This window comes from Dunckerocampus dactyliophorus, chromosome 6 (genome assembly GCF_027744805.1).
Source record: "Dunckerocampus dactyliophorus isolate RoL2022-P2 chromosome 6, RoL_Ddac_1.1, whole genome shotgun sequence".
Lineage (NCBI taxonomy): Eukaryota > Metazoa > Chordata > Actinopteri > Syngnathiformes > Syngnathidae > Dunckerocampus > Dunckerocampus dactyliophorus.
Window position 1 is genome coordinate 19,392,389 of NC_072824.1, and position 15,132 is coordinate 19,407,520.

The 15,132-nt window shown below is 40.3% G+C and overlaps 2 protein-coding genes across 4 annotated transcripts; both read left to right on the forward strand.

Annotated features, from left to right (window-relative positions):
* The first annotated feature begins 3,347 nt into the window (after positions 1 to 3,347).
* ap1m2 (adaptor related protein complex 1 subunit mu 2) lies at positions 3,348 to 12,228 on the forward strand. The gene is made up of 12 exons (XM_054780247.1): positions 3,348 to 3,560; positions 5,855 to 6,011; positions 6,568 to 6,635; positions 6,770 to 6,900; positions 6,986 to 7,133; positions 9,054 to 9,180; positions 9,253 to 9,395; positions 10,667 to 10,738; positions 10,823 to 10,981; positions 11,062 to 11,187; positions 11,356 to 11,431; positions 11,847 to 12,228. The coding sequence occupies exons 1-12, from the start codon at positions 3,519 to 3,521 to the stop codon at positions 11,870 to 11,872; spliced, it is 1,275 nt and encodes a 424-aa protein (XP_054636222.1). The 5' UTR covers positions 3,348 to 3,518; the 3' UTR covers positions 11,873 to 12,228.
* A 166-nt stretch (positions 12,229 to 12,394) lies between these two features.
* On the forward strand, positions 12,395 to 14,908 carry LOC129183232 (cyclin-dependent kinase 4 inhibitor D-like). 3 transcript variants are annotated; one of them, XM_054780248.1, is made up of 3 exons: positions 12,395 to 12,570; positions 12,862 to 13,030; positions 13,965 to 14,908. In XM_054780248.1, the coding sequence occupies exons 2-3, from the start codon at positions 12,890 to 12,892 to the stop codon at positions 14,316 to 14,318; spliced, it is 495 nt and encodes a 164-aa protein (XP_054636223.1). In that variant the 5' UTR covers positions 12,395 to 12,570; positions 12,862 to 12,889; the 3' UTR covers positions 14,319 to 14,908. The 3 variants fall into 3 exon arrangements, with proteins under 3 accessions (XP_054636223.1, XP_054636225.1, XP_054636224.1); XM_054780250.1 differs by having other exon boundaries at positions 12,901 to 13,030; XM_054780249.1 differs by lacking the exon at positions 12,395 to 12,570 and having other exon boundaries at positions 12,581 to 13,030.
* The last annotated feature ends 224 nt before the right edge of the window (positions 14,909 to 15,132 follow it).

A 15,132-nucleotide genomic window follows, 5' to 3' on the forward strand; every position in this document is an offset into this window, starting at 1 on the left:
AATGCGGCAACTCCTGGTTGAGAAATCGAATGCCATCCCACACCAGTGTGTGACTCCAACGAGGAGTACCGCAGGCTCCACCAGCTTGTTGCTGTGCACAGTTCTTCCAGACGCTACTGAAGATTCTGCGCATTGAAAGAGTAATTTACAATATTGTCAGTATGTTGTTGGTTCTTCAGCAGCAACATTTAACAAGGACACAACACATACACTGTACATGCATGTTCCCTACAAGTGGAGCATCATTTAAAAGAGAAACATGTATTATAAACTTTTTTACATCAAATTTTAAAGGTGTGTGGTCTTAAATCCTTAAGCAAAAGGTCACCTGGGGATCGATTGTTGTGGTTGTCATGGCCAAATGTTGGAATGATGGACCTGATGATTACAGTCAAGTAGCTGCCTTTTATTAAGACTTGTGTGCAGACAACCTGCGCGTCGAAACGCTACTACAGCCTGATGCATGTGTGGCATGCTGTCTGTCTGGAACTTGGATCCACATTCCATAGTAGACTCTTTAACTGACAGATTAGATTAGATTTTTTGCATCTGATTTATTTTAATTCTAATCACATGGAATTTATTTTGTGTATAATTTAAGCTCACGGTTGCATTTGACAGCATGCGTGTGTTTTGATACTTCCTAATTAGCTTGTGTGCGTTTCCCGTGAGACAATAGGCAGATTCACCACAGTTGCAGCTGACAACCAGCACCTGTTACACCCTCCCTCATCCTCGCCTCATGACTTGCATGCAGACGTTGCCTCCTCATTGGCGGGCTTGCTGCAAAAAAAGGTGGCGCTACGTCTCACGCCACTGCGTCGTAGGTGGAGTGACCACGAAACAGTGGGAGTGTAGATTGCTGTGCCCTGTCAGGTTACTAACAGTGGCACAAATTGTTCTTTTCAAAAGGTGACAATAGCTTGTTTGATTTATGCCTTGCAACCAAACAAGCTCAGCTCCATCACTTATGTTTTGGAGTAAAAAGAAAGCACTTCATTATCGGCGGTTATGCAAACAAAGGAGCATCTATATGTCAACAGCAGGTGGTAAATGCTGTTGTCACTGTTACATTGTGTCACTGTCATTGGATCAATTCCCAAAAGGGCGCTTTGACTCACTAGCATTGCTTTCACAATGATCCACCGTGCTGTGAGTTTTTGACTAAATAAACTTCTGCACTGACTTCTCCAACAGTGACACAGGGATTGTATGTGTTGATTTTGGCAAGGTATATTTAGCAAGCAAATTCTTCAAAGCCATCAGTTGTCGGTCTTGACTATGTGGTTGTTCAGAGCCACGTGCGGGCCCGTATGTGCTGCAAGCATTATATTTGACCCTTTTCCTGTTATGAGCAGGTAATCTACGTCCGACATAGAACACACAAGCGCACACATATTTCGTTGTTGTCAGCTAAAGATAGAAATTTGACAAAGTTTGGCTACTAACGATAGCTTTCATTGACTTCATGGCCTATCGAAACAACAGCATGATTGAAAATTGTTCATCGCGTCTCTGTGACTGCGTTTGTGTGTGTACGTGAATACCAGACAGCGATAGCTCAGGCTGAGCGCCAATTTATACGCAGTTTAACTTGTAATTGTAAAAAAGTTTGACATTTTTTTATACAATTTGTACTTTTAAAGCAGTGGTGGTGTTTTTACATTTTTTGTTTGAAAATGTTTTATTTGGACCCGAAGACATACGGCACCTTTAATATGAAAATAAAATAAAATAATACAAATGGGAACAAAATAGCAAAATAACCTAAAATTACTGTTACAAAAATATTAAAGACATAATTTTTTTCATTTTTGCTAATAAATGTTTGCAAATACAGTACCACAGCTATAGCAATTTTACACTAATTCAATATCCTGAAATCTGCATTAATTTTTTTATTACCCCCTCTCATTCTTCAGATTAGGAGGAAGCACACAGCAACTTGTCAAAAATCATTTAAAAAATTAAATGGAATACATTTTATTCCATCTTAATGAGAATTCAAGTACACTGAAATAAAGAGGTTGTTTTGTCTTTTGTCTTTTGCAAGTCAATCGCTTGTTTGATTTGTCTTAGTTTTTATGCCGAATGTCCTTCATGACATAACACTCCCATTTATCAGAGCTTAGGACCAGCGCTGGACATCTCCAGTGACTGGGTTTTGGCATTGTAGTCTGGAATCTCAGCTCCATGAATTGAATTGAAAAGAACTGAACTGTGGCCTTGTGGTTAGCATGTTGGCCACACAGTCAAGAGATCGGGAAGATTTGGGTTCGAATCTCCGTTGGGCATCTCTGTGTGGACTTTGCATGTTCTCCCCGTGCGTTTTCTCTGGGTACTCTGGCTTCCTCCCACATTCCCAGCATGTTATGTTAATTGGAGACTCTAAATTGAATGGTTATTTGTCTATGCCCTGTGGCATAAAATATTTAATTGAAATGCTGAACTATACAATTAATTTCATTTAGTTGTTTGCTTTAAAATAAAGTGCTATTGCACTGTTTCAATATCCTGGGCTTTATGAATCAAATAAATCAAGTATAATAAACATTTATTTATTACCCAAATACAGTTTCTTCTGCTTCTTCGATTTATACTGTTACTTTTTTTTTTTACTTTTAACTTCCATTCTTAATAGGAGAACAGAGGCATGACATTGCTAAAATGTCATACTATCTTTTAAATGACCACTGTTGAAAGTGAATATTGTTTTGTTCACGGTTCGTGTGATACTAGACAATGATACTTTCTTATCAGAAAGTAGCAACTGCACAGTGTTTTGTCTTGTGATGCGAGCATATTGAAGGTTCGTCCAATGAGAAAGAACCAAACCCATGTGGACACAAGGAGTAAGATAGTGGAAAAGACAAATGGCCATCTGTCTCCTCAAATGCAAACACTCACACACATCGATATAGCAGAATGCTATTGCCTCCCACCATATAGTATGTACACTGATAACAAGACAGCACAGTTACCATGTTTGCTGGGACAGAACAGTCCTGATGTCAACTCCACCACCTTTGGGGTGAACTAGAAAAAACACAGCACTCTCTAAGGGCACTAATGTTTTTTCTGACTAAATCAACACTTTATATGTTCTCTGCGATTGGCTGGTGACCAGTCCAGAGAGTACCCCGCCTCTCACCCGAAGTCAGCTGGAATCGGCTCCAGAATACCCCCGCGACCCTAATGACTATAAGCGGCATAGAAATTAGATGGATGGATAAGTCAACACTTTTTCAAGTAATTGTCTTGTTTCTGGTTCGTGTATTGATGCAGTGCCCTCTAGTGGATAACGTCAGGGGTACGCCCTTTTCTCTTTGGCCCAGGTGAGCTACATTGGTGAATGTTTCACCTGGAGACGATGACGTCAAAGGCGTTCAGGAAAGAGAAGTGGTACGTCCAAGTTAACCGCCGATGAGTCGCCTTGGTGTGGATTTGTTTTATACTTGAACACATTTAATAACTTGTGGACTCGAGTTGAACATTTCAACCGAGCTTCTAAGTGCGAGATGTCTCTCTCCGCTGTGTTTGTATTGGACTTGAAGGGCAAGGTAAGGAACTCATTTCATGTTGTGATTTGTAATTTATCACTTACGTACCTCGAAGTGACTGTTTTACATGTAGGTTTTACACGATGCGAACAAACATTCTAAAATGTACTGTACGTGCACTACAGAGTTGACTGTTACACATTAATGGCGGCCGCATAGTTAAAAATTAATGAAGTGCAAGCGACGCTATTGGGTGCACGTTTGTGTGCTTCCGGGTTTATATCAGCGGTGGTATTGCCAATAATGAAACTTTTTACTTCAACATCATCGAATGATTTTGTGATTTTGTTCAACTTGTTAGTCATGATTATAATCACAATAAAACACAGGACGATGTTAACCAAACAATAAAACAAAGTTATCTGTGAACAATTTAAGATACATTATTTAATATGCCAATAAGACATTGTAATAATAGCAACAAAATAATAAAATCATTCCCTTTTATTACATAAAATTGTTTGAGCAAAATAAAGTAAATAGTGCAAAATTTGTAAACAAAAGCAAAAGTTATGATTGGCTCCAGGGGGTGTCAGCAGGTTTTAAGTGAATTTATGCTGCAAAACACAACAGCAGCCTGTTTCTAGTGGATTAATAAAAACAGTAGAAGGTCACTTTAACAGAAATGAAACAAGGATAGTATCAGTGTCACATCGATACCAGTGGTAAGGATAGTATCAGTATCACGTCGTTACTAGCAGTTGTCTTATACAGCTGTGGTCCCCAACCTTTTCTGACCCACGGACCGGCTTGTGTTCCCACAAATCTCCCGCGGACCAGGGGGGAGTTCGTACATTATAGAGATCTAATTTATCTTATTTATAATGTATTGTGTAAAACTAAGACATGAATAACATTAAATTAAAAGCACAAAATGAATGCAGACCCACCATCCACCAGTACAAGCCTGGAGTTTGTTTTTCCGAGAGATTATTACATCGCCGTTTGACGTGTGTGGTAAAAGGCAGTGTGCTAGCATGAAATAACACTCAATAAGGTCATCAAAACTTACCATTATGCATTCCCACAAAGTATAGCATTTGAGACCAAATATGAGGTGAAAGAAAAACAGTAGTAGTCTATCTGTGCGGCATGAGAGAAAGTTAGCACGTGCGTTCAGGGACCGTCGAACAGTGGGACGGGTCGCCGCTTGCAACAAACAACATATAAATGCCAAATCTATGGGCTTTGTAACTGTGTATTTTAAATAAATTTCAAATAAATTTTTTAAATAAAATAATGGCCCTTATTTCCGAAATTGATATGCATTTCCAAAAAAATGTATGTAGTTATTTACAAGTGTATTTTTTTATTTATCATTGCACCTGAAAGCTTCCTGCGGTCCGGTTCGGCCCCACCAATGGTCCGGTACTGAGCCGTAGCCCAATAGTTGGGGACCATGGTTCTACAGGGTGATTTAGAAGTAACTCCCTATTTTTAGATACTTATACAAGTATCAGCCACAGATACTGTAGCGAGATGAGAATGACAATTCTTGATCGTCTTAACGTCAACTTGAGCATGTCTTTCTTTAATGGTCTTCCACCATCTTTGCACTTGAACAACGTACCTCCAAACTTCGTAACGTGCCGCTAGCTGGGCACGTTCCTGTGGGGTAAGACGTCAAGCCATTTTTCTATAGGGCTTTCAAATTTCAAATAAAATAATCGATCTGAAAACAAAACAACAACATGGATTCAATTCCCATACATCATGGAACATACACAAAAAAATGGGGAACAATATTACAACATATGAATAAATTATAAGTATTTTAAAATAGGGATTTACTTTTCAATCACCCTGTACATTTACTTTCACAAGTACAGTATTTGTGTGTTTTGTTGTGTTGTTCAAATATATTGCATATATTTATATATTGTTATATTTTTAACAAATTTGGGGAATAAGTCCTTGGACACAGGAGGGCAAAAAGCCAAAGGCATTGAATGACGGCCAATCAGTGGCGTTGTTAAGTTAGGTTGGTAAACAATATAGTATTATATAAATATATGCAATATATTTGAACAACACAACACAACACAACACAACACAACACAGTCATTTCTGAACATAGTATCGATCCAATACTGACGCTATCCTTGTTTCATTTGGGTTTAAAGGGCCCAACTACTGTATTTACTCATCTACTTGAAGCAGGCTGCTGCTGTGTTTTGGAGCATAAATTCACTTAACTAAGCTCCCCACCAACCCCCCCGGGGTGCAACACAGACCATTCCCAAGTTCTACGCATTTGTCTATCACACCAAATCATCTTTTCTTTCCCTGTTCAGGTGCTGATATGTCGGAACTACAAAGGTGACGTGGACATGGCGGAAATTGACCACTTCATGCCTTTGCTCATGCAGCATGACGAGGAAGGACAGTTGTGTCCTGTGATGTCACACGGCAGTGTTCACTTCATGTGGATCAAACACAGCAACCTGTACTGTATTCTTTACCTGCTTTAATTGCTGGAGACCCTAAAGGTGCCTGATGGTCTGTCCATCACCAGCCACAATGTTAGGCACCTCTTCATTATCTCATGAGATCCACTTCAAGACAAGGCAGTATTTCTATGCTTCTTATTGTGATTTAGTGGTGTTCCCAGGATAAAACACATATTACTCTATTACGTTAATATCAGTGTCGATCAACCTAAGCATTATGACAGTATTTCCTCACACACTGGCCTGCGCTCTTATAGATGCTGTGCCCCAATTCATTGCGTGGTGTTTGTTTACTTGAAGAAAATAAACCTCAAATTGGGGGCTGTTATGACTTTTTCTGGAACTGAAACCACTTGGTCATGTAGATCTCTTTCAGATTGCGGTGAAGATATGGCTTCTATGAAGCTGAAGTTTACGTTTGAGTTAAAAGAGATAGCGCTTCTGTATTTAAATAAAGGTCTCAATAAGCGCCGTACACCCTTTTTATGTCAGTATAGCAGCTGTGCTACTTACTAACAAGCCCTGGACAAAAAGTCCTTAACTTGATACCTCCACAGTGGTGGCTACTAGTAACAAGAACTGCAATGCATCCCTTGTCTACTCATTCCTCTACAAAATTGTCGAGGTGAGTGCTTTTTTGCATTATTCCATGCACCCACTCTCTTTGGAAACAAAGCATTTAAAGCCTATTGAAGACCTGAAGTGACGTGACAATGGAAGATTACATCCAGCACAGTTGTGTTGTGTTGTGCTGTGCAGGTGTTCACAGAGTATTTCAAAGAGCTGGAGGAGGAGAGCATTCAGGACAACTTTGTGGTCGTCTATGAGCTGCTAGATGAGCTGATGGACTTTGGATTTCCTCAGACGACTGACAGCAAGATCCTGCAGGAGTAAGGCCAGGCCAGATATCCATACAGCATGTCTATGTGACGTGCACTGTGACACTGAGGCGTCATGTCATGATGTTTCTTTCAGGTACATCACTCAAGAGGGCGCCAAGCTTGAGGTGGCCAAGACCAAAGTGCCCACCACTGTGACCAACGCTGTCTCCTGGAGGTCGGAGGGCATCAAATACAAAAAGAATGAAGTCTTTATTGATGTCATTGAGTCCATCAACGTACTGGTAAGTTTGTATTTCATCAAGCTAATTTTCTTTTGTTTCTCTGGGGCTTCTTGTACTGTTCACAAGTGTAACTTTACCAGTCAGCCACTGTACTACAGTGGAACCTGCTTAAGTCGGTCCCACTTATGTCGCCAACCTGTCTATGCTGAACAACTCAAGTCCCACTCAACCGTATTATTATTATTATTATTATTATTAATTATTAAAAAGTGCCAACTTAAGTCGACATACATGGTCGACTTATTTTCTCAGCACAAAATATGAGAGCCAAAGGGGTCATTTCTATGAAAATACAGTCATCCCTCGTTGATCACAGTTAATTGGTTCCAGACCCAACCGCGATAAGTACATTTCTGTGAAGTAGGATTCAATATAAATGTATTGCTTATACATTATTTTATTAAGCATTCATCATTCATGATTCATAATCTATACACCTCACAGGTGTGGCATATCAAGATACTGATAAGACAGCATGATTATTGCACTGGTGTGCCTTAGGTTGGCCACAATAAACGGTCACTCCAAAATGTGCAGTTTAACTGTGGTTTTCCGGCGGGGTCCAAAAACCAGTCAGTATACACCAATCCAGACCATCCCAAAAATGCTCGCTATCTTCAAAATGCCATCGATAAAATGCACCTGTGTTTGCTGCACATAACATATGCGCCTTCGCATACCATAACCCCACTGCCACCATGGGTCACTCCATCCACAATACAGGTGCGTTTTACTATATTGATGTTATTTTGAATGCACAGAGACACTGTGACGAGAGCCTGACCTCAAATTGCAGCATGATAATGCACAACCATATATTGCAAGGATCTGCACGCAATTCCTGGACATCCTGGTACTTGCACGGCCAGCATACTCATCCGACATGTCACCCACTGAGCATTTTTGAGATGCTCTGGGTCAGTGTACATGGTATTTGAGCAGCAGGAAGTGACTGGCCTTCCGACCACCCCCAATACAGTTAAACTGCACATTTTGGAGTGGCCTTTTATTGTGGCCAACCTCAGGCACTTGGCACGGATGCTTTTTCATCAGCATCTTGATATGCCACACCTGTGAGGTGGATAGATTATGAATCATGAATGATGAATGCTCACTAACACAGACTTAGACAGATTTGTGAACAATATTTGAGAGAGATAGGCCTTTTGTATACTTAGAAAATACTTATACTTATACTTACATCTTTGAGTTCAGCTCATGAAAAATGGGAGCAAAAATAAAAGTGTGTTCTTATTGATTGTATTAATACTAATGTGGGACTTACATAATGGACTTAATGAGGAACCTACATATACTACATAACCTACATATGTTTTGTGACTCAGTTAAATTAAAAAACGTTTGTCCAGTCCTATATTTTGTCATTGTAGTTTTCTTAAAAGTAATGTTAAAATATCGTCTTGTCTCGTGAACCCAGTATTGCATCACCTGAGCTGAGTGTATCGTGACACCCCTACTAACAAAACTTGTCTGCCATGATAGCATTTCTTAAAACAAACATTTTCATTGTTTTTAAGCCCTCTACATTAATGTTCACAGCAGTGATACAACAGAGGAGTATCCTGGAAGTATACTGGAAGCTGCTATTTTAAGTTATTGCCTTCAAATTCACACTCAGTAGCACACACATACTGTCAACTTGAGATAGAAACGAAAGCAGATTGAGACAGTGGACGGTCATTTTGGATATGTTCCATTGGTATATTTAGCTTCTTCCCATGCTGGTGACCTGTCCAGGGTGTACTCCGCCTCTCACCCAAAGTCAGCTAGGATAGGCTCCAGCTCCCCCACAACCCTAATGAGGACAAGCATACATTACATGTGTACATTTAGCTGTTAGAGGGTGGTAGTATTTTAAGATTTGTGTACATTTTCAATATGTTTTACTTGTTTATTCAGGTGAACGCAAATGGCAGTGTGATGAGCAGCGACATTGTGGGCAGCATCAAACTAAAAACCATGCTATCAGGAATGCCTGAACTGCGACTCGGCCTCAATGATAGAGTGCTTTTCGCTCTTACTGGTCGTACGTACACTGCTAACATCTTGATAAAATCCTTCCTGGTGTTTATACTGTAGTGACTGTTGTTTTTTTCAGGTGACAAGGGTAAGACGGTGGTGATGGAAGATGTGAAGTTTCACCAGTGTGTGCGTCTGTCACGCTTTGAGAACGACCGCACCATCTCCTTCATTCCTCCAGATGGAGAGTCTGAGCTCATGTCATACCGCATCAATACCCATGTTTGTACCTTTCACTTCCTTATATACACAACAGATGTACAGTATCACCCACTGCAGGCTGGTCGACCTATGATTTAAGTTGGTTTGGAGTGTCTTCCAGTGAAAATAATATGAATCAGTTCCAAAATCAAACATGCTCAATGGGTGACATGTCCAGTGAGTATGCTGACCATGCAAGAACTGTGATGTTTTCAGCTTCCAGGAATTGTATACTGTGTATTGTGCAATATGGAGCCATGCATTATCGTCCTGCAATATGAGGTGATAGTTGTGGATGAATGACACGACAAAGGGCCTCGGGATCTCGTCACAGTACTGTATCCCTGTGCATTCATTCAAATGCCATCAATAAAATGCACCCGTGTTGCGGATTGAGGGTCCTATGGTGACGGCAGCGTTTTAGTATGGGGAACACAAGTGCATTTTATTGATGGCATTTTGAATGCACAGAGATACAATGGACACAATTCCTGGAAGCTGAAAACATCCCAGTTGTCTTGACCGGCATACTCACCGAACATGTCACCCATTGATCATCTTTGGGATGCCCTGGATTGGTGTGTATGGTATATACGGTGGTCACACCAGATACTGACTGGTTTTTGGAACCCCCCCCAAAAGTGCACATATTGGAGTGGCCATTTATTGTGGCCAACCTCAGGGACACCTGCGCAATAATCATGTTGTCTAATCCACATGTTGTGAGGTGGATGAATTATGAATGCTCACTAACACAGATTTAGACAGATTTGTGAACAATATTTGAGAGAGATCGGCCTTGTGTGTACATAGAAAAAGTTTGACATCTTTGAGTTGAACTCTTGAAATATGGGAGCAAAACAAAAGTGTGACATTTATGTTTTTGTTGAGTGTATACAGTATGTCATATAGTCTACAGGTATATTTGTAAGACTAAAACACAACAATCTAGCTTCTTTCAAGCAGAGATCCCGCAAAATGGTCACCCGGAACCGTAACAGAAGCTGAGGCGTGTTCGCATTTTCCTTTTCTGAGATGTTAGTCTTATATTTAAGTTTCACTCAAGTATAAAAAGAAATTAACCACTGTTACTAGTGAAGCAACAAAACACTCTACCTTCAATTTAAACAGGTGATAACATGTATGGTGACTCCAAGCACAACAGAAGAGACAGTCTGTTGAGAGTGTATAGGATAGTTTCCAGCTCACCCGTGACCCCAATGAGGACAAGGGTTTTCATTGTATCCATCAAATTTGATGTTCATGAATACAATTATTATCATCTTTCACAGGTGAAACCCCTGATATGGATTGAATCAATCATAGAGAAGTTCTCTCACAGCAGAGTTGAAATCATGGTGAAGGTAGGCAGTCACACAGACATGACGTGTTTGCTAAAACTGTCTTCATTTTAATGCACGGGCATGTGCTCCTTTTTAATCCTTAAGGCGAAGGGACAGTTTAAAAAACAGTCTGTTGCAAACAATGTAGAGGTGAGTGTTCCTGTCCCCAGTGATGCTGACTCACCCAAGTTCAAAACCAGCACAGGCCAGGCCAAATACGTACCTGAGAAGAACTTGGTGGTGTGGACCATCAAGTCTTTCCAGGTAAGAAATACATCCATTTTTTAAATTAGAAAAAATATATCAGTAATTTCCTTTTGAATCTGACTAAAGTATCATTACAGGGGGGTAAAGAGTTTCTCATGAGGGCTCACTTCGGTCTGCCCAGTGTGGAGAATGATGAACTTGAGGGGAAGCCTCCCATTACTGTCAAGTTTGAAATCCCATACTTCACAGTCTCAGGAATACAGGTACACATTGTTTATGCTGAGCTTTTACATCTGCAAGTGTATAAAGCTCGCAGCACATGAAAGATGAGAAACTGCTCCAGCTGACATTAAGTTTTGGTTGATTGTTGGTTGATACTGTAGATTTGTATGCATTTGCTCAACAAGTTGTGACTCACATTTTTTTTCCAGGTGCGATATATGAAGATCATTGAAAAAAGTGGTTACCAAGCGCTACCGTGGGTGCGCTACATTACCCAAAGTGGAGGTAATTGACTATTTTTGCATATTATTCGTTTATAAGCTACAATCAGGTGAAAAAAATAGGACATCCCATGGTGTTTAGATTTTTTTTTTATTTATCTGAGAAATAATAGCAAAGGAAACACAGTCGGGTCGCATGATTTGACAGGTTTTAACCAATTTGTGTGCAGCAGTTCAGCAGTAGAAAAGCTACACCAGGAGGTGTCCAAATTTTTTCACATGACTATAATATATTTATAAGAGATTCTGAAAAAGATCAGATAGGACCATTCAGGTTTGATCGACCCCGATGCATTGTGCCTGTTACACATTGTGAAGGATACAGTATTTTATTAAATCATATAATAGGTATAGCATATGTATTAACCAAGTGAGACCCATATCGTGTTTAAAACATGAATTCTTTCTCTTTTTTTTAGATTACCAATTGCGGACCAATATGTAACGCTTCAGGAGAGGCTTTGTATTCCTTTCTTCCAGGACTTCCAGAAGAGAATTAAATGTTCTCTTGAACTACCAGACTGAGAAAATGTCTTTAAATTTCACCTACGCTATTTAATGCCGCTGATCTTCGTTGTAAGTTGTTTTTATTGTTGTAATTGTCAAGGCGTCTGAAAATAAAGCCCAGGATTGTTATTCCATTTGTCATCAGTAATGTTTTTGGTTGCAAAACATATTTAGATTGAATTTTTCCAGTATTGCATTGTGAAATATTTCTGACGACTAAGCAGTCTGTATGAAGCCGCAGCCAAAGGACATACTGTACATACAGTAAATGAAGGTCCTCTACAAACATCAACGTATCTGAATGGCCCGCTTTCTTCACAGTGCGTTCACATTGGCTGACCGTTGCTGTTGCCACGGTGACAGTATAGTAACCTAGCTGTAGCTCCGCCTTTTTTACTAAATATGGCAAAAACCTACCCTCGAGGCGAGCCGTGATTGGTCAACGCCTGTTCCTCTTCAGTGTTTGTAAATTGTACACTGGAGACGCAGCTGTGTAGAGCTCAGCGCGCAAATGTGTTTTTCCAATGTTGATAAACATTTGTTTTTCATATTTCATTTAAATATTACCGCTCCTTGAAGACAGAGGGCGCAGAAAGCTTGACGACGTAGTGAACTTCCCCATAAAAAGCGAGCGAGGTAAGTTTAAACCCCCTTTTATCTGTTCACTCTTTTTATGTTAGCCGTTAGCCTGGATGCTAACCGCCGTCAAGATTCAGTTGACATCTCGCCGCTTTCGGTCGCTCCGTCTGAGGAGGGAGCGAGATAGACGAATGTAGCGGAATCGTGTTGCTCAAGTCGGATAGATATTTTGGTGTTAGCGTGGAAACAGCGAGACAGCTGCTGCGGTATAGCTAACTGCGGCAGACGTCGATCGTCGCCTCTCGTATCCAGTGTTTGTCTGAGACGTGTCCGCCTCTCCCCCTTCAGAGAAGAGAGGTGAACATTGCAGTCTAACATGGTTTTCAGTCAGATGGATGCCGCTAAAGCCTTGACGGAAGCAGCGGCTAAAGGGAACCTCGGCGAGGTGCAGAGGATCTTGGAGGAATGCAGGCTGCATCCCGATACTGTCAATGAGTTTGGCAGGACAGCACTACAGGTACATATGAGTCTTACTACACTGTCGTTGTATTGAGAGGCAGCTACAATCGATGTATTTTCACGTGAAGTGTTCTTAAAGCTAATATTCAACGTCTTTAGGCACACACATTGTATATACATTTAAATACAATTCATACGAGCAACATGAGAAAAAAGTAATACTCAAGCAGCATTAAATATATTTTTAAATGAAGGCTAAAAAAAAGCTACATGTTTGCATATGTACAAGCAATCAATGCAATGTTGGATGTTTTAATGAATAAATATGGACAGTGTATGGACAAATATGCATACAATTGGTTGCGAATGTGTAATATGTGATGTTGCATCAGAAAGTGTTTTGCCTCACTCACAGTGGTGTGCTGTTACATAAAAGTACAGTGAATGGAATGAATGACCTAAAGCATTTATTATTTATGACAGCAGCGCTGAGTCTTTACAGAGATAATAGTACTCGCCTTTGAGTGAGACTGTCAGAGGGGTATTCATTTAACCATGTTTGTTGTTGTCATTGAAACTATCACTCCAGGGTCAAACGGTTGTCATCACAAGTAACGCTTTCATTCGTATAAGCGTAAAAAGAAGTTAACTACTGTTATTACAATGTAGAAACAACAACACGCTCAGCCTTAGCTTGACTAATGATCGAATACGGAGATGAGTTGCCTTTTTTTTTTTACATTCTTACTTCTAACTTTAAAAAGAAGTTCATCAACTGTGATAAACTGGAGTCGTACTGTTTTGAATGTGAGTCCGTGTACTTGTAAACTGTTATTTTCTTCTTACTTGTGCAACTGTTACCAAAAGAACCTAAACATGTTATGTTAACAGGAGCATTCAAAAACCACGGTTTGACTGCATGTGTAGCCTAAAGCTAATATATCAGAGTAAAGACGACAGACCTTTACAAAGTGTCATTTGCTCTCCTGCAGGTGATGATGATGGGAAACTCCAAGGTTGCAGATCTGCTCCTGGAAAAAGGAGCAGATCCCAACGTCCAGGACAAGCAAGGGATTGCGCCGGTCCACGACGCCGCCCGCACAGGATTCCTGGACACGCTTCAGGTTCTGGTGGAGCACGGTGCCTCCGTCAACGTGGCGGACCAGGGCGGCGCCCTGCCCATCCACATCGCCATCCGGGAGGGCCACCGAGATGTGGTGGAGTTCCTGGCCCCACGCTCCAACCTGAAGCATGCCAACGCAAGCGGTCAGACGGCGATAGACGTGGCTCGAGCATCACACGAGCCAGACATGGTCCACCTGGTGTTTGCTCACATCCACTCTTAGTCTCTGCTGGCTTGTTTGTGTGCTAACCTTAACCTCATATGTTTGTTGTGTCGTTCAAACCTGGTGACTTGAATTCATTGCTGTGTAAAAGGTTTGTTTGTGTTCATTGTAGCTCAACTTGGATGCGTGACGCAGGACATTTTGTCATGGCAGCTTCTTTTTCAGTGAGTGGTGGCTACACACAGTAGACACTTGTTTTGCACAGTGCAATTTAGGCACCTTATACACAAATGTTTATCTCTTTGGGAGTGCACATTAGCCCGTTTCCCTCCCAGTGTTTTGTCATGATTGCATCATTTGTATTGTGTAACAGTTGATAGGTTATGTTTTTGTTTTCAATTTGATGAATCTTCATATGGTGCAGCGTAATTACATTGCATAGCTGTGTTTCCTATAACTAGATGAACTTAGACTTGGAATTATTTATTGTTGAAATAGCAGTAATATTCTTGTGGCTTTGTAAAATGCATCATTCATTGTGGTTTGTTGAAATGTTATTTATACAAATAATACTTTTAATACAAAAGTGAGATGTTTCACTTTTCTATTTGAATATGAAAGCACAAAAATAAAAGTTTGGAACACTTGAAGTCAGTTTTGTAGCTGCTTTTCCTCATCAAATCACCACACATTTACATTACTTTATTTACTTATTATTTATGGTTTTGCTAGTCTGTGCAGCACTTTGGAAACAGTGTTTATAAAATGTGCTATATAAATAAAGTGGATTGGATTGGATTGGAAAACTCATGTTTTCTTTATAATATCCAACTACTATTCTAGGGTGCTGAGTGGAAAAAAATCAGTCTCACTT

What these genes read in the sequence shown, in the direction of transcription:
- ap1m2 (XM_054780247.1), top strand. Translation starts at nt 3,519, where the DNA reads ATGTCTCTCTCCGCTGTGTTTGTATTGGACTTGAAGGGCAAG. An exon ending in TTGAGTCCATCAACGTACTG is followed by an intron (nt 7,134 to 9,053) that starts GTAAGTTTGTAT and finishes TTGTTTATTCAG; the next exon opens with GTGAACGCAAATGGCAGTGT. An exon ending in CATACCGCATCAATACCCAT is followed by an intron (nt 9,396 to 10,666) that starts GTTTGTACCTTT and finishes CATCTTTCACAG; the next exon opens with GTGAAACCCCTGATATGGAT.
- LOC129183232 (XM_054780248.1), top strand. Translation starts at nt 12,890, where the DNA reads ATGGTTTTCAGTCAGATGGATGCCGCTAAAGCCTTGACGGAAGCAGCG. An exon ending in TTGGCAGGACAGCACTACAG is followed by an intron (nt 13,031 to 13,964) that starts GTACATATGAGT and finishes GCTCTCCTGCAG; the next exon opens with GTGATGATGATGGGAAACTC.